This window comes from Petromyzon marinus, chromosome 61 (genome assembly GCF_048934315.1).
Source record: "Petromyzon marinus isolate PM22_M1 ecotype Great Lakes invasive population chromosome 61, UKy_Petmar_22M1.pri1.0, whole genome shotgun sequence".
Lineage (NCBI taxonomy): Eukaryota > Metazoa > Chordata > Hyperoartia > Petromyzontiformes > Petromyzontidae > Petromyzon > Petromyzon marinus.
In genome coordinates this window covers 9,918,929-9,943,773 of record NC_133727.1, presented here as the reverse complement: position 1 = coordinate 9,943,773, position 24,845 = coordinate 9,918,929, and the positions used below count along the sequence as shown (strand labels likewise).

Below are 24,845 nucleotides of genomic sequence, written 5' to 3'. Positions count from 1 at the left end.
GGTGTAGTGGTGGGGGGAGTGGTGGGTGTAGTGGCGGGGGGAGTGGTGGGTGTAGTGGTGGGGGGTGTGGTGGGTGTAGTGGTGGGGGGAGTGGTGGGAGTAGTGGTGGGGGGAGTGGTGGGTGTAGTGGCAGGGGGAGTGGTGGGTGTAGTGGCGGGGGGAGTGGTGGGTGTAGTGGTGGGGGGTGTGGTGGGTGTAGTGGTGGGGGGAGTGGTGGGAGTAGTGGTGGGGGGAGTGGTGGGTGTGGTGGTGGGGGCAGTGGTGGGTGTGGTGGTGGGGGGAGTGGTGGGTGTTGTGGCGGGGGGACTGGTGGGTGTAATGATGGTGGGAGTGGTTGGTGTAGTGGTGGGGGGGTGGTGGGTGTGGGGAGTGGTGGGTTTGGTGGTGGCGGGAGTGGTGGGTGTAGTGGTGGGGGGTGTGGTGGGAGTAGTGGTGGGGGCAGTGGTGGGTGTAGTGGTGGGGGGAGTGGTGGGTGTAGTGGTGGGGGAGTGGTGGGTGTAGTGGCCGGGGGAGTGGTGGGTGTGGTGGTGGGGGGAGCAGTGGGTGTGGTGGTGGGGGGAGTGGTGGGTGTGGTGGTGGGGGGAGTGGTGGGTGTAGTGGTGGGTGTAGTGGCGGGGGGAGCGGTGGGTGTGGTGGTGGGGGAAGTGGTGGGAGTAGTGGTGGAGTGATGGGTGTAGCGACTAGGGGAGTGGTGGGGGGAGTGGTGGGTGTAGTGGCGGGGGGAGCGTACACACCGGCATCTTGCGTCTCTTCAGGACGGGCGTCCCGCTGGGCGTGCACGGTGCGCTCAGAGCCTCCTCGATGTCCAGGTCCAGCTGGTCGAGTTTCTTCATGAGCAGCACCATGGAGTCTTGCCTGGAGAACGACCGCTCAGCTCCCTCTACCTTCTGCAGGCAGGGACGATGGCAAGACAACAGCCGCCGTTAGCTACCGATCGGCGCCGGGTTCGCCGCGGTGCCCGTGCCGGGCTAGGTGCACTTTTTAGACCGGGCCAAGCAGCTCGCCGCGGGAGAGGTCTTGAAGTTTAGAAAGCCCGCACGGGACATTGGCGAGCGGCGCCTGCGAAGTGCGCACGAGGGCGTTACGCGGCTGGCACCGGGACCGGTTCGGACATCCGCCGTTGATGTCAGCCGTGGTCGGTATTCGAACTTTGATGGCTGGGCGTTCGCCGCGCAGTGCGCTAACCACCGCACCACTGCTCGCCATAACAGACTTACACACATACGTGGTGGTGAGTGTGCGCGGTGGTGTGTGTGCGAGGTGATGAGTGTGCGAAGTGGTGAGTGACGTGGTGCGTGTGTGAGGTTGTGCGTGTGTGCGGTGGCGAGTTTGTGTGGTACTGTTGTGGGGAGCGGTGGCGCATTGGTTAGACGTAACAGCACAGGACACATTTTGACACCAAAATTGTGCAGCGTACTGGTAAGTCGGAGAAAGAGAGCTCGGTGTTCAGTAGCCGCCACACCACGGGCATTCACCACCACACCACGGGCATTCACCGCCACACCACGGGCATTCACCGCCACACCACGGGCATTCACCGCCACACCGCGGTCATTCACCCACCCCCCCCCCCCCGCGTACAACAAAATTCTTCACAAGACTCAATTTACCCGGGGGCTATTTTCAAGGGCCCGCGGTGTTCTGTCTGCGGTGTTCTATCCGCGGTGCTCATCGACTCTCCCATCCTCCGCAAACCCCCGACTCGCGCCTCCTTCACCCGCATCCACACGGCAGCCTCCAATTCCGGCAAGGCCCACAAAGAGGCGCACGCGCGAGCGTGCGTGCATGCGCTCACGCTCGCGCCTAACGGAGCGCCGAGCGTGGCCTCGGAACGGGGCGGAAAAAAAGAATTTGACGGAGCTGTTCAAGTCACGGGATAGCGAGGACAGTGCGTGTATTGTCGCGCACAATTATGGCTGTTATAAATAGCGGTGGCGTAGTAGCTAAGGCATGTCACGGTGAACCCCGCGAGCGCCGGGTTCACTTCCCAGTGCACGCCAACATCCGAGGCCGGTGATATCTGAACTGGACCTGGGCACTGCTCCCCCCATGCCTTTGCTAACCACACCGACCGGCATGGTGAAGTATGGTCAAACAACCTCTACTGACAGACACTGTGCGGTGGATGCCTTCATGCAGTAGCAAACTGACAAAGGGGCATCAATTTAATTGTTTGCTCGAGACAACATCTTTTTTTACGGCCCATGGAAGTGGACATCAGAGCTACAGTGAGGGAAAAAAGTATTTGATCCCCTGCTGATTTTGTACGTTTGTCCACTGACAAAGAAATGTTCAGTCTATAATTTTAATGGTAGGTGTATTTGAACAGTGAGAGACAGAATGACAACAAAAAAATCCAGAAAAAGGCACGTCAAAAATTTTATGAATTGATTTGCATTTTAATGAGGGAAATAAGTATTTGACCCCTCTGCAAAACATGACTTAGTACTTGGTGGCGAAACCCTTGTTGGCAATCACAGAGGTCAGACGTTTCTTGTAGTTGGTCACCAGGTTTGCACACATCTCAGGAGGGATTTGGTCCCACTCCTCTTTGCAGATCTTCTCCAAGTCATTAAGGTTTCGAGGCTGACGTTTGGCAACTCGAACCTTCAGCTCCCTCCACAGATTTTATATGGGATTAAGGTCTGGAGACTGGCTAGGCCACTCCAGGACCTTAATGTGCTTCTTCTTGAGCCACTCCTTTGTTGCCTTGGCCATGTGTTTTGGGTCATTGTCATGCTGGAATACCCATCCACGACCCATTTTCAATGCCCTGGCTGAGGGAAGGAGGTTCTCACCCAAGATTTGACAGTACATGGCCCCGTCCATCGTCCCTTTGATGCGGTGAAGTTGTCCTGTCCCCTTAGCAGAAAAACACCCCCAAAGTATAATGTTTCCACCTCCATGTTTGATGGTGGGGATTGTGTTCTTGGGGTCATAGGCAGCATTCCTCCTCCTCCAAACACAGCGAGTTGAGTTGATGCCAAAGAGCTCCATTTTGGTCTCATCTGACCACAACACTTTCACCCAGTTGTCCTCTGAATCATTCAGATGTTCATTGGCAAACTTCAGACGGGCATGTATATGTGCTTTCTTGAGCAGGGGGACCTTGCGGGCCCTGCAGGATTTCAGTCCTTCACGGCGTAGTGTGTTACCAATTGTTTTCTTGGTGACTATGGTCCCAGCTGCCTTGAGATCATTGACAAGATCCTCCCGTGTAGTTATGGGCTGATTCCTCACCGTTCTCATGATCTTGCATGGTGTTTCAGGCCGAGGGAGATTGACAGTTCTTTTGTGTTTCTTCCATTTGCGAATAATCACACCAACTGTTGTCACCTTCTCACCAAGCTGCTTGGCAATGGTCTTGTAGCCCATTTCAGCCTTGTGTAGGTCTACAATCTTGTCCCTGAGATCCTTGGAGAGCTCTTTGGTCTTGACCATGGTGAAGAGTTTGGAATCTGATTGATTGATTGCTTCTGTGGACAGGTGTCTTTTATACAGGTAACAATCTGAGATTAGGAGCACTCCCTTTCAGAGTGTGCTCCTAATCTCAGTTCGTTACCTGTATAAAAGACACCTGGGAGCCAGAAATCTTTCTGATTGAGAGGGGGTCAAATACTTATTTCCCTCATTAAAATACAAATCAATTCAAACAATTTTTGACATGCGTTTTTCTGGATTTGTGTTGTTATTCTGTCTCTCACTGTTCAAATAAACCTACCATTAAAATTATAGACTGATCATTTCTTTGTCAGTGGGCAAACGTACAAAATCAGCAGGGGATCAAATACTTTTTTCCCTCACTGTACCTCTGAGATCCCTTCTTCAACTTACCTCCGGTGCGCACATGTAAGGAGCAAAGCTTTCCCAGCCGCCCTGCCACTGAGAGCAGTGATATTCTCAATTCTCCGATCCGGAATTGAGACGGATGAAGTGCGGAATCAAGAATTGAACGCGATGGGTTTTTGCGTGCAGTTCAATGAGACCATAAGCTGACTCCAACCGAGAAGACGAGTTGATCGCAGGGGGTATCAGCTCAGCACCGCGACCTCCAAGTAACAGCTCGTATTTTTTGCATGGAATGAAAGGCCGTCTGTTGCCTCCTAGTGGATAAATGGACAAAGGGAAGAATAGTTATATATTTTTTTACAAACTCTGCGGCAGCGTGCGGAGACGGTGGTCGTCATCCGCCCAGCGTGGAACCACGGGGCTGCCGACGACGCTGACGACGACTCGGTGCCGTTTTGGTGCGAACGAGTTGACCGCGGAGGGGGTCCATTAAAAAGACCGCGAATGCAATCGGGAAAAGTGTTGTGGCTAAACGCTTCCCCCCCCTCCCACAAAGTGCTAAAATGATAACAGCCATGCGGCATTGTTGTCAAACGCCCCGCGTCTTCCCGAGAAGTCATCCTCCTGAATTCCTCATCGTCATCAAATCATCATCTGTAATACAAAAAAAACCCCACGTTGTTCTTTATAATGCATTACTAATTTACCATTTCCCCCGTGTTCACTCTTACTGGGACCGTAACCCCGTTTTTCCCCATTGGAACGAGGTTTACTGCATCTGCGAGTGTTTTCAGGAACGTAACGCTCACGGACAGAGGGAGGGTTCACGGAATGTGTCGACTGCGGGCATGCGTGGTGGGGATAGCGGGAAAGGAGGAGGCGACGGCGGGAGCGTCGCCTTGTTGGGTTTGCGTTGACCGTTTTAAGCCCATCGTGCGTCGAGGTGGAATCTCTCCGTTTCGCAAATGGACGGGGGAAGAAAAAGCACACACGCGCATGGATTCCTCCAAACGGCTCTCCAACATGCGTGCTTCTTCCTCGCAAACGCAGCTTCCGATTCGCAGCAGCGACGTCGACTGGCGGGATGACGTCACACGGCAGCGGGGCGACTCTGCCTGATGACATCACACACCAGCGGGCGACTTTGCGTGATGACGTCGCGCGTGACGTCATCGGGGAGGGAAGGCGAAAGTGCACAAACGGCATGTGGCATCGTCGCCTTGACCTCAAAGGTTTTACCATAATTGCTTCGGCTTTCTTTTTCATGTTGTCAAGGTTCGCGCAATTGTTCGAGTTGGCCAGTTTGCTGCGAGGATGACCGGAGCTTCTTGGTATCGGCGTCAGCGGGTTACTGTGGTTCACTTGTGGCAAGCACTTTGTGTGTAATGAGTGCGAAGTCGCAAAAAACCTCCCAACGATGCAGAAGATCCGCTGGCTTCGATCTCCGGCAGTGAAGCTCATGGGACCACAACCCCAGACTGAACCGCATCGACTGCACTAACCACGGCAGGGGCAGATACAAATTCTCGATGCACACGTCGGAAATTACAACAGAAAAACTCTACGGCAGCACCCGGAGACTGTAGCCACCCAGAGCAGAATGGCGGAACGTATAACCGGCTCAAGGCCCGAGGCATCATCACAGCGACGATGATGATGACGCTGCGCCAATCCACTGCTTGTGACACAATCGTCTGACCCAGCGGCCACCTCTCCGTGCAATCCCAGCTGTTGCTCTCCGTACGAAGAGGGAGGCGAGGAAGGAAGCTCACAAACTTGGGTGACTCTCGGCACAAGCCAACACAAACACTTTTGCCGTTTCCTCTCGGGATGATCTCACCGCATTGTATGTGGACGCGGGAAGCAGTTCTTCTACTGGGAGAGACGCGCAAACGAGGAGCAAGTGGCCACGCACCCGGCCCGCCGTGACACGGGGGTTAGCAGCGACTCCGGGAAGCCCCCCTCCCGCCCCCCCGCTCTGCTCCAGAGGTGGTGCTCACCCGTGGTGGTGGTGCCCGCCCGTGCTCGCAGGAAGCACGCAACCAAAAGGTCACCTGTTCACGAGCCGATTTGAAAACCGTTCATCAGAAACAAAAGGTTTTCAAATGTGCATCTAATCAGGGCCCCACGGCGTGAACAAGGGGGCAGCCTCCAACTCTTTATCTCAATCGATGCATCTATATATTTTTTTTATTTTACCAGGTAAGGCCCCACTGAGCTATATAGCTTGTTTTTCAGACGCAACCGCAATGTCACAAATGATAGCTCAACAAAGTGAGCTATCACGCGTGGTGACGTCGCTTCTAAATGCGAAGGGGAAAAGCGGAGGAGCCGGAGGGCTCAAACCCACGACCTTCTGTACACCAGGTGAGGGCGATAACATCTCGCCACCATGGCGCCTCTCTTTCTCGCCTCTCTACTTATGTGCAAAGAAGATCCATTGCTAGAAACGTCAAGTCATATATTCTCCTTTCAAGGCCACACACGGTGGTATTGCCGGAACCTTGTTGAGTTGTTGTTGCTACTACTACTCGGGGTGCTTTTGCATTGCTGCCAATGTAGCAGCCACCACCAAAATCGTTTGTTTCCTCGCAGGAAGTGAGCTCCGGGCGGAGGGGATGGAGTCTCAAAGGTCGCAACGAAATGATACGGCACGGTGGCTGCAAGGGGACTGCAGAGCCGCGTCGGCCACCGCCGGCCGAGCCACGCCCGCCGGAGCCAGCGCAGGTCGAGCCAGCCCCACTGGAACCAGTGCAGCTCGAGCCAGCTCCACCCGAGCCAGTTCCACCCGAGCCAGTTCCACCCGAGCCAGTTCCACCCGAGCCAGTTCCACCCAAGCCAGCTCCACCCGAGCCAGCGCAGCCCGAGCCAGCGCAGCCAGAGCCAGCGCAGCCCGAGCCAGCGCAGCCCGAGCCAGCGCAGCCCGAGCCAGCGCAGCCTGAGCCAGCGCAGCCTGAGATTTTTGGTTCCAACGAGCGCGGCCATTCGTGATGCAACCAAGTTCCATGCCTGACAAGAGATAAAAGCGACCTACATTGAGCAGTGAATTGACAAATGGCTGAATATTATTATAATGCAGTACTCCTATTACACTTATTCTTATTTGTTTCACCGTATCAGATGCAGGAAGTTGCCACTCACACCGGCTGGCACCAACGCCACCATAGGACGCCGCTTGCGAACGCGCAACAGAGGGGTAACAGCATCCGTCCAAACCTAATGATCACCATCCAGACAAGGAGGCCCTGGCCAGGTTGAAAAGTGCAGTGTGTGTGCGATGGTTGAACACCTCCGATTAGCGCGGTTGGCTACATACTCCGACCTATTCACGTATATCCGCCGACGTCCCAGTTGCTAGCGAGACGTCGGCAGATGTGTGCATCATCAATGTTGACGGGAGTACCTCTCTCCGTGAACGTGCCGTCTGTCAACACTTTACGTGGGCCAAGCGGCAATCGGTCCGCGTGAGAAGGGGGGCATATTGGTGCCGAGTCCGCTCGGAGATGGGATGCGTGCCGAGGTCAAGCGCGTGTCTGTGCGAGCGCGTGTCTGTGCGCAATGCCCACGTTTGTTTATTCTCTTCGGACTTCTGTTGAATCCAAAGCTGACCAGCGTAGTTCTTGAGCGCCAGTGGGCGTGGTGATTAGGCGGCACGGTGATCACGCACCGCGGTTAAGCGCACAGCGCGGAGAACGCACAGGCTCGAGTTTGATTCCTCGCCACGGCTAACATCGGTTGGGAGCGATATCCGAAACGGTGCCGAACAAACTTCATCGACCCACAATGACCAGCGTGGTGAAGTATGGTTTACCCCCCCTCCCCCGACGAACACGATGCGAGGCCTTCATCCAGCAGCATATTGGCAAAAGGCGTGCAAATGACGACTTGGTATTCACTGTTAGAGAAGCACACGCCGGAGACGAAAAACAGTCGGCTTACGAGAGACATTCAACTAAAAAACGCCAATGTTTTCGACAATATTTTGGCAGCCAAACCCTTGACCGTGCACTTCTCTCGCGTGGAATAGTCATTGTCGTCAATAAGTCTTGGGGAGCGGCATTCCGCTGAAAAAAGGGAGAGAGGAGGCAAAGAGCGGGCGACCAACCCCGTGTGGTCTGTGGCGATGAGGCCCCGCAACAAGGCCCCCACTAAGAGGCCCCCTCGCAAAGCCCCCGTGATGAGGCCCCGTGACGAGGCCCCGTGATGAGGCCCCGTGATGAGGCCTGGTTTAAACCACACGTCTCAGCTGTGATGCCTCATGCCAGCCCCAACCTCCAGACACACGTTGTGTGTGTGTGAAGACGTTGTGTGTGAGAATACGTGTGTGTGTGTGTTACGACGTGTGTGTGTGTGTGTGTTAAGATGGTGTGCGTGTGAAGACGTGTGTGTGTTTGTTAAGATGGTGTGCGTGTGAAGACGTGTGTGTGTGTGTGTCAAGACGTTGTGTGTGTTGAGACGTGTGTGAAAACGTGTGTGTGCGTTAAGACGTGTCTGTGTCAAGACGATGTGTGTGTATGCGTGTCAAGACGTATGCGTGTCAAGCTGTACAGTGAGGGAAAAAAAAGTAATTGATCCCCTGGTGATTATGTACGTTTGCCCACTGACAAAGAAATGATCAGTCTATAATTTTAATGGTAGGTTTATTTGAACAGTGAGAGACAGAATAACAACAACAAAATCCAGAAAAACGCATGTCAAAAATGTTATGAATTGATTTGCATTCTAATAAGGGAAATAAGTATTTTACCCCCTCTCAATCAGAAAACGAGCTGAGATTAGGAGCACTCTCTTAAAGGGAGTGCTCCTAATCTCAGCTTGTTATCTGTATAAAAGACACCTGTCCACAGAAGCAATCAATCAATAAGATTCCAAACTCTCCACCATGGCCAAGACCAAAGAGCTCTCCAGGATGTCAGGGACAAGATTGTAGACCAACACAAGGCTGGAATGAGCTACAAGACCATTGCCAAGCAGCTTGGTGAGAAGGTGACAACAGTTGGTGTGATTATTCGCAAATGGAAGAAACACAAAAGAACTGTCAATCTCCCTCGGCCTGGGGCTCCATGCAAGATCTCACCTCGTGGAGTTGCAGTGATGATGAGAACGTTGAGGAATCAGCCCAGAACTACACGGGAGGATCTTGTCAATGATCTCAAGGCAGCTGGGACCATAGTCACCAAGAAAACAATTGGTAACACACTACGCCGTGAAGGACTGAAATCCTGCAGCGCCCACAAGGTCCCCCTGCTCAAGAAAGCACATATACATGCCCGTCTGAACTGAGTGAAAGTGTTGTGGTCAGATGAGACCAAGATGGAGCTCTTTGGCATCAACTCAACTCGCCGTGTTTGGCGGAGGAGGAATGCTGCCTATGACCCCATGAACACCATCCCCACCGTCAAACATGGAGGTGGAAACATTATGCTTTGGGGGTGTTTTTCTGATAAGGGGACAGGCCAACTTCACCGCATCAAAGGGACGATGGATGGGGCCATGTACCGTCAAATCTTGGGTGAGAACCTCCTTCTCTCAGCCAGGGCATTGAAAATGGGTCGTGGATGGTATTCCAGCATGACAATGACCCAAAACACACAGCCAAGGCAACAAAGGAGTGGCTCAAGAAGAAGCACATTAAGGTTCTGGAGTGGCCTAGCCAGTCTCCAGACCTTAATCCCATAGAAAATCTGTGGAGGGAGCTGAAGGTTCGAGTTGCCAAACGTCAGCCTCGAAACATTAATGACTTGGAGAAGATCTGCAAAGAGGAGTGGGACAAAATCCCTCCAAAGATGTGTGCAAACCTGGTAGCCAACTACAAGAAACGTCTGACCTCTGTGATTGCCAACAAGGGTTTTGCCACCAAGTATTAAGTCATGTTTTGCAGAGGGGTCAAATACTAATTTCCCTCATCAAAATGCAAATCAATTCATAACATTTTTGACATGCGTTTTTCTGGATTTTGTTGTTATTCTGTCTCTCACTGTTCAAATACACCTACCATTAACATTATTGACTGATCATTTCTCTGTCAGTGGGCAAACGTACAAAATCAGCAGGGGATCAAATACTTTTTTTCCTCACTGTATATGCAGGTGTGAAAACGTGTGGGTGAAGACGTGTGTGTGTGTAAAGACGTTGTGTGCGTGAAGACGTTTGTGTGAAGACGTGTGTGTTTGTTAAGACGTTGTGTGTGTGAAGACGTGTGTTTGTTAAGACGTTGTGTGTGTGAAGACGTGTGTGTGTATTTGTTAAGACGTTGTGTGTGTGTGAAGACGTGTGTGTGTGTTTGTTAAGACATGTGTGTGAAGACGTGTGTGTGTTTGTTAAGACGTTGTGTGTGTGAAGACGTGTGTGTTTGTTAAGACGTTGTGTGTGTGAAGACGTGTGTGTGTGTTTGTTAAGACGTTGTGTGTGTGAAGAAGTGTGTGTGTTTGTTAAGACGTTGTGTGTGTGAAGACCCCCTACCTCCTCGCGGTGCCGAACGGGCAACTCTGTCCTGGACAGAGCTGTGGGGGGAGGTCCAATTTTGATTGGCTCCTCCCCTCATGGCATATGTGTCCACCACAGGGGCTAAACGGGGGCTCTGGACGGGTGCGAGGGGCTGGTAACCCCTCCACCTTCAATTAATTACCACTAAACCACGAGTACTGAAATATGTAACTAATACGCTTGTGCTGGAGGCCCCGGGGGGCCAGGCATCTATGACGTCTCCTGGCCAAACCCCTATTGGCGGAGCCAGGACATTGAATATCTACCCTCGGGGCTCCTCCAGAAACAACGAAAAGCCACTACGGGTGGCCACGTGGAATGTTCGAACGCTCACAGCGGAGGAGAGGCTGCCACTCCTCTGTCGGGAGCTGGACCGGTACCGCCTAGATCTATGTGGCATTCAGGAGGTCCGATGGACCGGCTCTGGCTCCTGCCACCATGAGGGGTGGACATTCCTCTACTCGGGGTAGCAGACTGCCAAACAACAGGGTGTGGCTCTTCTTTTGAACAAAAGAATGAAGGGGGCGTGGGAGCGTGGCGGTGAGGTGTGGGAAGCTGTAAGCCCCAGGCTACTTTGGGCTCGCCTTCCCATCAACCGGAGGTGAGGAATGGTGGTCGTGGTTACTTATGCCCCCGTGGAGGGATGCAGGCAAAGCCGATGAGTCAGATTCCTTCTATGACCTCCTGTCACAGGTGCTGGCTAAAGTGGCCCCTTGGGATAGAGTCATCATGTTGGGTGACTTCAATGCCCGAGTTGGTCATGATACTGGCACCTAGTCTGGAGTGATTGGAGGGCATGGGCCAGATCAGCTCAATAACAACGGTAGGAGGCTGCTATATCTTTGTGCAGCCCATGGGCTTGTAATTACCAACACGCTGTTCCGGCATCGGCGAATCCACACAATATCATGGTTGCATGCCGGGTCCAAGCAAGAACATCTGCTGGACTACATAGTGACGGACCAGTGGATGCGAGCCCATGTCCTTGACACCAGGACCTACCGTGGAGCTGATCTGCCCTCTGACCATCGACTAATCATCTGTAAGATGCGCCTGCCATTCTTCCACTCCGGTGGTGGGTGTACACCCAGGACCCCATTCCAACCTAAAGTGGCCTGGTCTCAGTTATCTGATGAAAGTTGCAAGCGAGAATTTCATCATCGCTTGCGGCTTGGATTGGCATCGTCCCCGACTCCTCCTGATGTCGAGGGTAAATGGGCGAGGTTTAGGACTGTGACTCATGCAGCTGCAATGGCTGCTTTGGGTACGCGGTCCAGACCTCCCCAGAGACCCTGGCTGACAGATGAGGTGTTCAGGATGGTTGAGAAAAAGCGACAGGCCCACTGTCATCGGCTACAGAATCCCACATCAGAGAATGAGGAGGCTTACCGCAGCTTTCGCTCGGAGGTTCGGAGAGCCGTGAGGCGCTGCAAGGATGGGTGGTGGTCGCGGGTTGCTGAGGAGATGGAGTCTGCTTCAGTGGCCCGTGATCACAAATCTCTATTTAACTCCATCAAAAAAGTAACCTGCAGCGCCACACCTATTACCATCATTAGGGGAAAAAACGGTGATCCAATCTCCGACCCCCAGGAACAGGTTTGCAGATTTGCTGAGCAATTCTGTGAGGTCCTGGGGGAGGGAAAATCCCTCAGCCAGGAAAACATCGTGGCACAAAGTGAGGATGACTCTGCTGAGGCTGCGGTGCCTCAAATATTGGAAGAAGTCACCCCCTGTGAGTGGCTGGCTGAGGTGCCATCTGTTGAGGAAGTACTGAAGGCAATCCGGAGTCTGAGACCAGGAAAGGCAGCGGGCAGAGATGATCTCCCAAGCGAAATGCTGAGGGAGGGTGGCGTTTGTGCACAGACTGCCCTATATGACATCATAACAACGGTCTGGACCACTGGACGGGTTCCGCAGGATTGGAAGGATGCCCTGGTGGTCCCCCTTTTTAAGAAGGGGGACTGCACAGACTGTAACAACTACAGGGGCATCTCACTCCTCAGTGTGCCGGGAAAGGTCCTGGCAAGGATTATTCAGCATCGCCTTGCCAGGCACGCTGAGGAGAGGCTTGCGGAGCCCCAATGCGGTTTCAGGAAAGGGCGGTCCTGCACAGATGCCATATTTTCTGTCCGTCTGCTACAGCAGAGGTGTAGGGAATTCCAACAAGACCTACATCTCTGCTTAATTGACCTGGTCAAGGCCTATGATACCATCAGTAGGTCTGGGCTCTGGGTTGTTCTTCGTGCTTTTGGAGTACCTGACCCTCTGCTCACGATCATTAAGGACCTTCATGATGGTGAGCGGGCCCGGGTAAAACTACGTGGCTGGGAGTCAGAGCCATTCCCTGTACACCTTGGGGTGCGACAGGGATGTCCTCTGGCTCCCATATTATTTAACATCTATTTTGACCACGTAGTTCGTGAAACCTTCAATAGCTGTACCGGGGGAATCTCCATATGGTACAGATATAATGGGAGGCTGATCGATGCCTGGGTGCGGTCAAGGGATGGCTCCCTATTGCTCAACCACGTTATGTATGATGATGATTTGGTAATAGCTGCTCATTCAGAGGAGGAATTGGAGACGCTGCTGCTGAGACTGGAGCGTGCCACTAAGAGGTGGGGCCTTACCATCAGCCCGACCAAAACTAAGCACACTCCACCCCCACAACTCCCAATCGGTGATGGGGCAGTTGTGGAGAGAGTGGAGAGTTTCCCATACCTGGGCAGTGTGCTTATGACTGGCTCCAGTTTAACAGCAGAGGTCTCACTCAGAATCAGTCGAGCGGCAATATCTTTTCATCGGTTGCATAACGCTGTGTGGAAGCTACCTGGTCTGTCGCTCCGCACTAAGCTTCAGGTCTTCTCAGCCACGGTCATTTCCTCCCTTCTCTACGCTTGCGAAACGTGGACCCCCCTAATGGAAAATCTTCGCCGGTTAGAAACATTTAGGCTGGCCTCCCTACGATCCATCCTGGGTTTAACCAGACTGGATTGTGTGAGGAGCTCACAAATCCTTGAAAGATCTGGGAAAGGTCCCATCGGTGAGCTCCTCCGGCGGGCAAGGCTGCGATGGCTAGGTCATGTAGCCCGCATGCCCAGCCACCGCATGCCGAAACAGCTTTTGTTCGGCCGGATTGAGGGGGCTAGGCGGGCGCAGCACGGGCTAGAGAAGAGATGGAGTGATGTGGTACAGGAGGACGTGGAGCTGAGTGGACTTGCCGATGACTGGTACCAGCGGTGTCAAGATCGGCCTCTGTGGAGGAGGCTCGTGAAGGACGCTACTGGGCAGTTGGAGGTAGTCGCCCTCCAACAACAACGGAGGGCGGAGGAGCGATGCTCAGAACAACGAGCGGAGCGCCGGGTGGCTAAAGCACAGCAGGTTGGCACACTAGGGTGCACAGGTGGTGCATCAGCCAGTTATCTCAGTCAGTCGACCCGTGGCACCTGGGTCTGCCCCGTGACCTCCTGCAAGTGGGCGTTCGACACTTCACGTGGCCTCAGGGTGCACATAGCCTGGCACAAGCGTCGTGGTGACGTCACCGCCACTTGTTGTTTGTTAAGACGTTGCGTGTCTGAAAACGTGTGTGTGTGTGAAGACGTTGTGTGTGTGAAGACGTGTGTGTGTGAAGACGTGTGTGTGTGTGTGTGAAGACGTGTGTTAAGACGTTGTGTGTGTGTGTTAAACCGTGTGTGTGTGTCATCTCAGCCAGTCGACCCATGGCACCTGCTGAGTCTGTCCCGTGACCTTCTGCCAGCGGGCGTTCGACACTTCACGTGGCCTTAACGTGCACCTAGCCTGGCACGAGCACCGTGGTGTTGTTGTGTGAAGAAGCGTCGCTCATCGTGGCTCCGGTTGCCCTTCCCAGGAAAGATGAAAGCGCAACGATTATTGCCCGGATCAAGACCACAACATTGTCGAGCGGGAGGAGAACAACAGAGGATGTCATAACTCCCCCACCCCACCCCGACAGCCATCAAAGGGTAAAGAAAAATGTCTAATTAAAATGAATTCTCCTCTCTCATCCTCATAATCAACTCCCACGCACGCGCCTTATAGGGACTCGTTACAACATTTTTCTTCCGGAATACCACCCACCCCCTCTCCTCCCTTCCTCATGAAGCCGTTTCATCGGCACATTTCACACTGCAGTTGTTCGGCCCAATACCACGCGTCCTCCCTCGAAGCATTCGAATGCCCACTGAGTCGTCATTCTCCGCTCCTGTAAATCGGGGGGGGCGAAGCCGCGGTGCAGTGGTTAGCGCAACGTACTCCGGGCCCGGCGGCCTGAGTTCGATTCCCTCCTCTCGCTGCCAATAATAGTGGCGAATGTTTGAACTGGTCCGGGACCTCCCCGAGGTCGACTCAGCCTCAAATGAGTAGCCGGTGCGGTGTAAACATCGTCGCTGGGGAGCCAAAAGCGGCCCGGGCGTGGTGCCACGGTGCCGGCCTTCATAGGCGCTGCTGTTCCCCGTTAACAGCGCTTGGCCAACAGCAGTCCATTCAGGTTATCGTTGGCGATGGTAATCGCTCAGCGTCGTTGCGGGCAACGTGACAAAGTGAAGAACCGGAGGATCCGACAACCTTCACGCATCCGTCCCTCCACGGCCTTCTGGGAGGAGCGCACCATTTGAGCGGCAGAGCACGAACGGACAGGCAAACCCTGCGGGCCGGTTTCGACATTCAGTGTCTCATCAGCAGTGTCGAGCTTGCGTGCGTGGCTGACACTGGGTAACTGGCCGCACGGTTAGGAATGTTGTTGTTGCTGTTGTTCTTTTTTCTTTCTTCCCAAAGCAACAACTCGGCGGGGCGCTTCGTGGAATTTTTACGGCTTGTTTTGTAACGATCTCACAGAGGTCGCGACTTCATTACAAACGGGCAGAGGGGGCTGCGCACAAAGTGAATGCCTGGTCACTGTTGGGGTTTGTATTTTCACCGCCACAGATCAGTGGGCACAGTGAAAACGGCGCATTTTTATTTATATTATTATTTAGCGACAGACACGTGACTGCACATAGATGTCACTCCAGATGGGAGATATCCCACAAACAATCGTGAAAATATAAAAAAAACAAGAATAGGTTTTGAGAATAGGTTTTCCACTTTTTTTCTGGCAACAAAACAGGTATCAGTTTCAAAGACAATGCATATATTATCAGAGTACGTTTTTTTGCATTCTGACCATAAGTATTGTGGTTAATGCAGACATGATTCCTTGTAAAAAAAATCATTTTGGTGTTTTAATATTTAACACAGCTGTTTTGTTGCCAGAAAAAAAAGGGGAAAACCTATTCTCATATTTTGGTACTGGCAAAGGAGGTCCTATAATGAATTAAAGGTTTTACCCTTTCTGGCAATAAAACAGGTGTTAAGATGTTAAAGCACCAAATCGAAACCTTTTGCAAAGAATCGTGTCTGCACTAACCACAAATGCTCTGATAATTATAAATGCATTGTCCCTGTTCGCCTTTTGGCGTTCTCTGGTCTGACACTGGTGAGACTAGCCCCTAAGGAAGGCTGTCTCTGGTGTAGGCCAATCAGTTTCAAGGACAATGCCCATGTATTCATAATGAGAGCATGTTTTTTGTTTACATGTTCACCACAAAGTATTTATGGTTAATGCAGCAACATGATTCCTTGCAAGAGGTTTCCATTTGGTGTTTGAACATCTTAACACCTCCTGTTTTATTGCCAGAAAGGGTAAAAACCTATTCTTATTTTTTCATACATTGATACTGGCAAAAAAAAGGTCACAATCGTGAAAATATCGAGCACCGCCTTCCATCCAGCAGCGGAGAGGTCACGGGCTGACGATGATCGTGGTGTTGATTTAATCGCTGCTACACAAATGCGTTGACCAGTTGGGCTCGTTAAATGCAGTGGTCAGTGCACTGCGCTACGGCCACGGCTGTCATCAGTGGCAAGATATATCCTCCACACGTCTGAGCGGTGGATTCACAAAGGGCCAAAATAATATTGTTCATTCAACATGAGCAGCAGCAGCAGCTCGTTCATTCCTCCTGCAAATAAATTCATCAAGCATATTCCACTTCACTTGCATAGCGGTACCATGTAGCTGGAAAAAAGAGAAATGCACTTTATTTTGGGCAAGCGACCCAAACTATGGACCGCATAGTAAACCCATAGAGACCCATGTTGATACTGATCAGAGACCCATAGAGATGCATAGAGACCCTGCGAGATACGTACAGACACATCTGGATACATAGAGACACATCTGGATGCATCGTGATTCATTACAAACGAGACACAGCGGTGCTGTTGTGGGCATGCGACCCAAACTATGGGCCACACAGTATACCACTGGACTGGAGTCTAATTTCCAACAGAGGAGGAGCAAACAAACTCGGCAAACTCTCTCTCTGCTGAAGCCCTCTCGTCGTGGCCAGCAGAGCTCGACATTGGCACCCAGCTCCTGAACTCATTGCCGCTGCGATCGCGTGCGAGGTTGTAGAATCGTGTGGGGGGGTGGTGGTGGTCAACGAGCGGTGGAAACCAACAAAACAGAAAGCAATTCCTTAAATAATTAAGGAACTTGCCCAAAGGCATTCCAAAACTGTCCAAAACAAATCACTGGCTCCGTCACGAGCCTTTGCTCCCTCCAGTTTAAACAGAGCTCATTGTTGTGTGGCCTCGGATGCGTGGCTGTGGCTCCGGCAGACTCGGAGCAGTTTGTCATCGGGACCGGCTGGCGTGCAGCGGACGCAGATTGGCGATTTACTGGAAGTATATATATATTCGCTTTCCTCCGGCGGGAAGTGGGTCGCAGGGCTTGCGTGGACGTTTGACGTTTCCATCCCCATTTTTCAAAGGCAAAGAAGGAAAGGGGGGGGGGGGGAGAAACACAAAACTGAAACCAAGCAAGCGCGGCGCTCTCCTCGTTCCGGGGAATGCCGCGCAGAGGTGGCAGAGGCGGCCAAATGTCGAATCGCGAAACGGCGTTTGGAGGTAACCGTGAGAAGCTGCCGCGTGCCGGAGCAGCTCGACGTGCGTCTGAGACGACGGGGCAGTGACAACCCCCACCACCACCATCACCACGGCTTCCTATTGCCATAAAAACCACCAGGGAACGGCGATCGTAGCGGAACGCCGGCTCATGAGCCGGTGTATTATAAGTCAAAACACAACAATGAACCGTATTTGAATTCCTGCGCGGTCGGTGTTATGAAATCTTTTACGGTATAAACAAAAAGGGGAAGGATGGTTCAACTCGTAAATAAGAAATATTGTACATTTGCAGGTGACACGATAATAAATACACGATAACAAATAAAGCATAAAATAGAGATGAACAGAAAAAAATAACTTTTATTTTCACTTCCCTTGAGTCCTGATGCTGGCTTGCTTGTTGGGAAGGGGCACAATGAGTCACCACAATTACACACAATGCACACGCGCGCGCACACTCTCACACACAAGACAAAGATCCTCCACATGAAGCCTTAGTAGACTGTAAGAGCAAGTGCTGTTAGCGAGTACCTATGAAGGCCGGCACGGCACACGAGGGGGTGAGTGGCCAGCACCACGGCCAACCGCCTTCGTCTCCCTAGTGGCGATGTTTTTACAAATTTGACTCGGTACTCATTTTAGGCTGTGTCGGCCTAGGGGAGGCCCAGAACCGGTCTAGATAATCGTCACTGGTGTTGGCCGTGAGTGGGAATCGAACTCGGGTTGCTGTGCTCGTAGCGCAGCGCACTAACTGCTACACTACCGCTCCACACACACACACACACGGGAACACGGGGGCACGCACGCACACAACTGATGGCTTTAATCTAAGTTGTCTTGTGGTTGTTGTTGTTGTTTGACTTGCATCCCACTGGGATGTTTGCACACAGCGTTGGTGTGCGGTGTATTTTCTGGAAGATTTTTTGCTGTTTTTATTGGATTTTTTTGTTTGCGCATAATCACTTTAAGATGTTTTCTTGTTCATGTTTTTGGTTTTTGTTGCGGTTGCAGCCGATTCAAGAGCCGAATGGCTCACAGGGCTATACCAAATAAATGAAACTGAAATAAATGAAACTGAAACACACACTCACATGTGCTCTCGCGCCCACACACACAAATACCGACTGCCCCACGCGAGGCCGACTCATTACATCTCAAGGAGGATCGCTCCGCTGAACAAAATTGTTCCGCAGTTCAGTTTGCAAGTGCGAGTTTGCGTTTTAAGTCGACGTTAAACAAATTCATATTTCATGAGTGCGGGTGTTCGTAAGTGCGGGCGTTCGTAAGTGCGGGCGTTCGTAAATGCGGGCGTTCGTAAGTGTAGGCATTTATAAGTGCGGTGTTCATAAGTGCGGGCGTTCATAACTGCGGGCGTTCGTAGGTCGAGGAGTGCCTTCTGTGGTAGAAGGGTATAAAACTCGCCATCCTGTCGCTTAAACTCTGGAGGGGCCTGCCAAGTACGACGCCGTGGATGTTTTAGTTTTATCCAGGAACGGCAGGCACCTCGGGCTGAATTCACCCATAGCGTGGGATCCTCGGTGTGGTGCAGCCTCGCTGCTCAAGGCTCCGCTGCTCACCACGCCCCGGATTCCGGTTAACGACGTCCGCTGTGCCCAGATGATGTGAAGGTAACGCGAAAAGACATGACGAGGTGGAGCCATCGCGAGAAGGCTACCGCCTCGCACCCAACGTCAAGTGCATCAGAACAACAACAACAATGACATCAACCATATCAGAACAACAATAACGACATCAACCACAACAGAACAACAACAATAACAACGACATCAACCACATCAGAACAACAACAACGACATCAACCACATCAGTCACATCAGAACAACAACATCAACGTCAGCAGGCCTGTGAATAACTGAATGGTTTTGACATTCCTCCTCGAAGACACCGGTGGTGTGGCCATGAACCCACATCAAAACTTCAACGACAGACCGATGCACACATGTATAGAGACTCAGAGAAATACCGGATTATCCTAGTAGCAAAAGTAGCTACATATCCTACGGGCACCGCGCTTTCAAGGGCACCGTGCTAAATGCTTTCAAGCTATAATTTCCGGTTCAGTGATTCTGCACTTGCTCTATTACTATATTACTATACCGCCTTCAACTTTTACGAACGACTGGGTGTTTAAGGTTAGCGATTTGTCGTGTTATCTGGCTGTGTAGCAAATGAAAAAATACAATTACTTTACTATGCAAGTAAAAAAAGTTGTGTTTTAATATGTACATGTTTTGTTTTATTTAGGACCCCTTTCAGAACATATGCTGCAGGCCCCGCACTAGCTTAATACTGCACTGACTCAGAGATGCAAACTATGGACCATAATGTAAACCCACTGGAGTCCTTCGACAGAGGAGGAGCGGCAAAGCTACACGAACTCTCTCCAGAAGCCCTCTCGCCGTGGCCAGCAGATCTCGACATGGGCACTTGGCTTCTGCACGGATTTCCGCCAATAGTGCGCAAGAGGAGAATAGAACAGCGTAAGCTTCACGGAGCGTGCCAAGAGCTGTCATCGTTCTGTCATACCGACAAGGCTTGTTGAACACTGTAAAGGTGCTCCCACAAGGCCTATAGAGTGGTTCACCGCATGCCAATCATGCAACGGGGAGGGGTGGAGACCGACAGGAGAAGGGAAGAGAAATGGAAGGAGACAGCCGGAGGAGAGACGGTGGAAGCAGCAGCGATAGCAGTGGCGGGGGGGGCGACACTGCGGAGCGGGGAGGGCGCGACCGCACAGGTGGAGCCGCTGGGGGGTGGGGGGATGGAGGAGATTGGGGGAGGCCGCTGGCAACCATAGACTCGCACAGTGACCCATAGAGACCCATATACTTGCTCAGAGACCCATAGACTCTGAGACCCATAGACTAACTCAGAGACCCACAGAGAGAGACTCATAGACTCATACAGAGACCCATAGACTCACACAGTGACTCACAGACTCACACAGAGACCCATATACTCACATAGAGACACAAAAACCACACAGAGACCCAGAGACCCACAAACTTACTCAGAGACCCACAGCCAGACTCTCACAGACTCACACCGAGACCCATAGACTCACATAGAGGTGATCGCAAGGCTACTTTGAGCAAGATCCATAACTTACTGAGAATGACCTTGCCTATGACATCTGGCAGAGCCCCAACATTGATTTAAACCAGCTCGACTGCTGGCTGGATGCTCTCTGTCGAAAGACCAGTCTAAGAGTTCCGCTTGCACTGAAGCAACGTTGCCGGAATGAGTACGCACTCCCTCAAGAGGCCGGGTGGCCGACAGGTCATGTCAAAAATGGCGTTAGATTTCATTCGCGGAGAGACGGATATGCGAACGAGACGTAGAGTCCTCTTCGTTTGTTCTGAGTAGAGCCGCTGGCACCGCGACCAGATGGGTCTCAGCCCCGGCTGCTCGGCAGGAAGGATTCTTAAGAATCTTGAGATTCCTCAAATTTCTGCAGTCGTCCGTTCAAATGACAAACACATGCTGGCGACGTGAAACGCCACCCTCGAAAAATGCGACGCTGCCAAGCGCAGCCCAGCGCCTGCCGGGGACGTCAGCTGAGCGAGGGACAGAACCCATCACACCAACGCTATTGATTATTATAAGAAATCATTACTTTCACCTTTTTTGGCAATAAAACAGTTGTGTTAAAATTTTAAAACACCAAGCAGAAACCTTTTCCAAGGAATCATGTCTGCGTTAACCACACACAGTACTCGTGGTGAACATGCAAACAAAAAACATGCTTTGGCAGCGTATGATGATGCATTGTCTTTGAAACTGGTCCACACCAGAGACAGCTTTCTTTAGAGCCTAGTCTCCAATAGTGTGAGACCAGAGGACGCCAATAGGCGAACAGCACAAAGACAATGCCACTATCAGGACATTGAGAGCTCGGGTAAGCAGCTACATCATGGGACCTCTAGTGTGGACCAATCAGTTCGCTCGTTGTGACTGCTCGTTGAACCGGGAGAGCCGTCACGGCGCTAAACGGTTGAAATCGATTTAGAGGGGGGACGTGGGGGAGGGCGTGAGGGGGGGGGGTGTAGGGGGTGGGCCAGGGGGACTGGGGGAAGGCGTGTGGGGGGGCGCGGGGGGGGGTGCGGAGGGGGGCGTGGGGGGGTCAAGCGCAGGCGGTGGTGCTGGGGAAGTAGAGTTCGTGGGTTCGTGAACGTGGGGGCTCGGCTGCCAAAGCCAAACACGAACTCTTGCTCGGGCGGGGGGGGGATCAAAGGTGACCTTTACAGAGCTCTCTGGCTGCCGGCCCTCGCTTGACGGAGTGATTGGCCACCTCTCGGTGACATCGCGGCCGTACGCGAGCTAGGCAGGCTGCGGCGTCTATGGCCACTCACAACGAGCCCATCCGACAAAGGCAAAATGTCAACCAAGGTGCGAGTTGTTTATTCCAATGAATTTGAATGTTTAAAACTTTGCACAACTCGTGTAACGATCCCAAGACATTTGCGCGTTCCGCTGAACAGCCGGACGCTCGGGGTTCACGGTTCACAGCGCAGTGCGCTAACCACTGCACCACCGTGCCACCCCTGCACGAGTCATTTAATGAAAAGTCTATGTTTATCGGTCAATGCGATCCGATGGACATTGCCTGTTTGCAAGTATGTCATCGTCTTCCATTGTCTTGAGCAGGATAGATAAACAGAACCCCATACTGCGTCTCCACATCGGACTCAAATAAAAAATATTTAACTCCATCGGCATCGTGGCTTTGGTGGCCAACATTACCCAGCAACTTTTGTTTGAGAAAGCAAACCTCCGGATAGGTATCGACCCATCTGGGTCTCATCACCCTGTTAAACAAACGCACCCGGGTGTTACCACACACGTTATTGGCAAGGTGCACTCCGCGTGCACTACGCCCCTCCCACCCCCCTCTGTTTAACCACACGAAGACAAATATATTTTTTGTCATTACAACTGCAGATATTACAAATACTGTGGCGGGTGCCGCACGTGACCAAAGCGCCACATTTGTAAATAAAGAGCAACCAAGCTAATTTGCGGGAGCTTCGCGAGCGGCAAGAGGATCCACGCACACTGACCGTGGCAGGGGGCGACTGCGGCTCTTGGCTCGACACCGCCGTTGCCGTCGCTGGCCGGCCAGGACCGCTAGCCCCGTCTCCCACAGGCTCCACCGGCTTCTCCACGCTTCCAACACAGGGGAGGCTGCCCCCATCCGTCCGGCGCTTCGAGGTGCCACCGCCGCCGCCGCTCCCCGCAGTCGGCGGCTGGCTCTCTTCCGCCTTCCACGTCGTCTCGCGGGCCTCTCCCAACTCCTCTCCTGCCATCTCCTCCTCCTCCGCCTCCTCCTCCTCCTCCCCACCGTTCAGGCAGCACCCGGCTCGCTCCGACCGCTCGCTGGCGGCGGAGGAAAGTTCGGCGCTCGCCGCTCGCCGCTCCGCGATGGCGTCAGAGCCCTGGTCGGGCCGCCAAACGTCGCCGTCGTCACTGCAGTCGTCGTCGTCGATGTGCAGCAGCACGCAGTCCATCGCGATGAATGGCAGAAACGTGCCGAGAGGCGAATCTTCCGGAGACCCTCGGGGCCCCCCACTCACCCCGCTCACTCCACTCCCCCCTCCCACGTCCTCGGGGGCGTCGTCCGCAACGGAGCCGTCCCTGCTGCCGCCGCCGCCCCCGCAGCCGCTCCCCCCGCATATCAGAAGGTGCCGCCCTGGTTTTTGATCGCGGGGCCCGGGAGCGCCGCGTGTGCCATTTGGCCCCGTGGGCTGATTTTGGCTCGTCCCAACGATTCTGCTGGCACGCGAGGAAGGGTTGGGCATCTTATCGACGGCGGCCCGTTCTGTTTTGCCAAGACTTTGCGATGTTTTCATTCCACACGCACCTCTCGCCTCTGCCATCTCCACGACGGAGGGTGAACGAATTGGATGAATGAGATTGGCAGGGCCAGAGCGGTGTGGCGATTATTTTATTTTATGGAGTTGGCGAATCGGTTTATGTGGTTTAAATGGGGACTGTTCGGGAGTGTTTTTCTGGGCACTCGGCGAGGGCGGCTTTGACGTTCGATTCTCTGCAACGATAACACAGGAGGCAGGAACGCGTTAATTTTTTTCCGTGCGATCGCTCTCCGATAAAAACGAAAAAAAAGTTAAAACGCACAAAACCAAACCAGTTTACTGTCGCAACATCAAGGTATCCTTATCTAGCCAACAGCGCAACAAGACGAGATTGCTTTCCCTGCACAAAACACCTGTGGCACCAACTAGAACGACCGAGCGTTTGGCAGGCGTGAAAGAGGAGGCCAAACACTCTCTCATGTGTCCTCTGGTGGGGGTTCTTCCACCAGCAGTGGTGTGAGCAAGCGATTGTCGGACGGTTCACGTGGACGCCTGTGGTCTGTACGGTTCGACCATCACCGTCGTCGTTTTCCTGAGAATGGTACTAAACGTAATAAAGAAAAACAGTCGTAATAATGATAACAACTGCTGTGCTATGAGTCCAGAGCTCCGAGCACATGGAGCAAAAACGTCAGACATCGTGCCGAGATGCGGGGGGGGGGGGGCACGACCCAACAGCACGTTTTTGGAAACATTTCAGTGAGCTAGGAAAATTATGAAGCCGATTAATCCCAAAAATAATGTAGCAAAGTGGTCGCTGACACGTGTAGTACAGGGCAACCTCGCCAGGCGCGGGATTTACGTTGATGGCGAAAAGCCATGGTGAGCAAAACCCGCATTCAACGAATTATCAACCTCATGGGAAAAGGAGGGTTGAGTTCATGGGTACAAAATCATCACTCACCCCCCCTCCATCCTAATTCTACACAAGCTCTGCCCTTGTCCTTGTACTAAAGGTTTGTTTAGTCGCTCTCCATTTATCGTGTGTGTGTGTGAACTCTCTTTATCTTTACCTCAACACAAAACCCCGTCTGCATCACTCTTTCCGCACCATGGCACTGATGCCCGACGCTGGCCCCTATCACTGAATTGCCAGCCTGACGCTGGCCCCTAATATTGAATTGTCACTTGAACGATTCGCCATTGTGGGCGTCCGCATGACGAGCATCCTCAACGAGTGGACGGCCGGAAGCATGCGACAATGTGCGTGAATATTTTGCGTTGTTATGCCGCTGCCGCGCGTGTTTGAGCATCGTCTCGTTACAACACCGTGCAGAAAACAAAAACGGGCGGTCGAAATGGTAGAAGCGTCACTTTGCCGATGTGCCTATGGGGTTTCATAGAAAAAAGATCGGCTGCGCAAAACGCTCGAAAAGACTAAACGCTCCTAGCCAAGTTACGTCGGGGGAAACCAGCCTGGCCCCGACGCGTCGTAAATAGTTTTTTTTTCTGCTTCGCAAATCGATCCACAGTGGCGTTGTTTAAATGTCGCGAATGCAGGCTCTTGTTAATCGGAACCGTTGCAAATCGGAGGAACCGGCCTGAAAGACAAATAAGTCGTCGTCGCCGAATCGATTCATTCGCCCCTCGGTACCTTCCAACGAATGCAGCACTCGCCTCTTGCAAAGCCCAACTAACAACTGTCTCTAAGCAAACAACGTTAGCAGCGGCAAACCTCGCATAGCCTCAACATCAACGCCGCCGTGT

General features: G+C 52.6%; 1 protein-coding gene across 4 annotated transcripts in view; it reads right to left on the bottom strand.

Annotated features, from left to right (window-relative positions):
* Positions 1-24,845, bottom strand: part of LOC116955741 (rho GTPase-activating protein 7-like) — a 212,098-nt gene that overhangs the window by 158,817 nt on the left and 28,436 nt on the right. For all 4 annotated transcript variants that reach the window (XM_076053536.1, XM_076053535.1, XM_032977011.2 and 1 more), the window contains exons 2-3: positions 22,326-23,311; positions 735-887 (exon numbers count right to left, since the gene is read on the bottom strand). In XM_076053536.1, coding sequence (XP_075909651.1) covers positions 735-887; positions 22,326-23,141 — 969 coding nt within the window. In that variant the 5' untranslated portion in view covers positions 23,142-23,311. The remainder of the gene's footprint in view (positions 1-734; positions 888-22,325; positions 23,312-24,845) is intronic.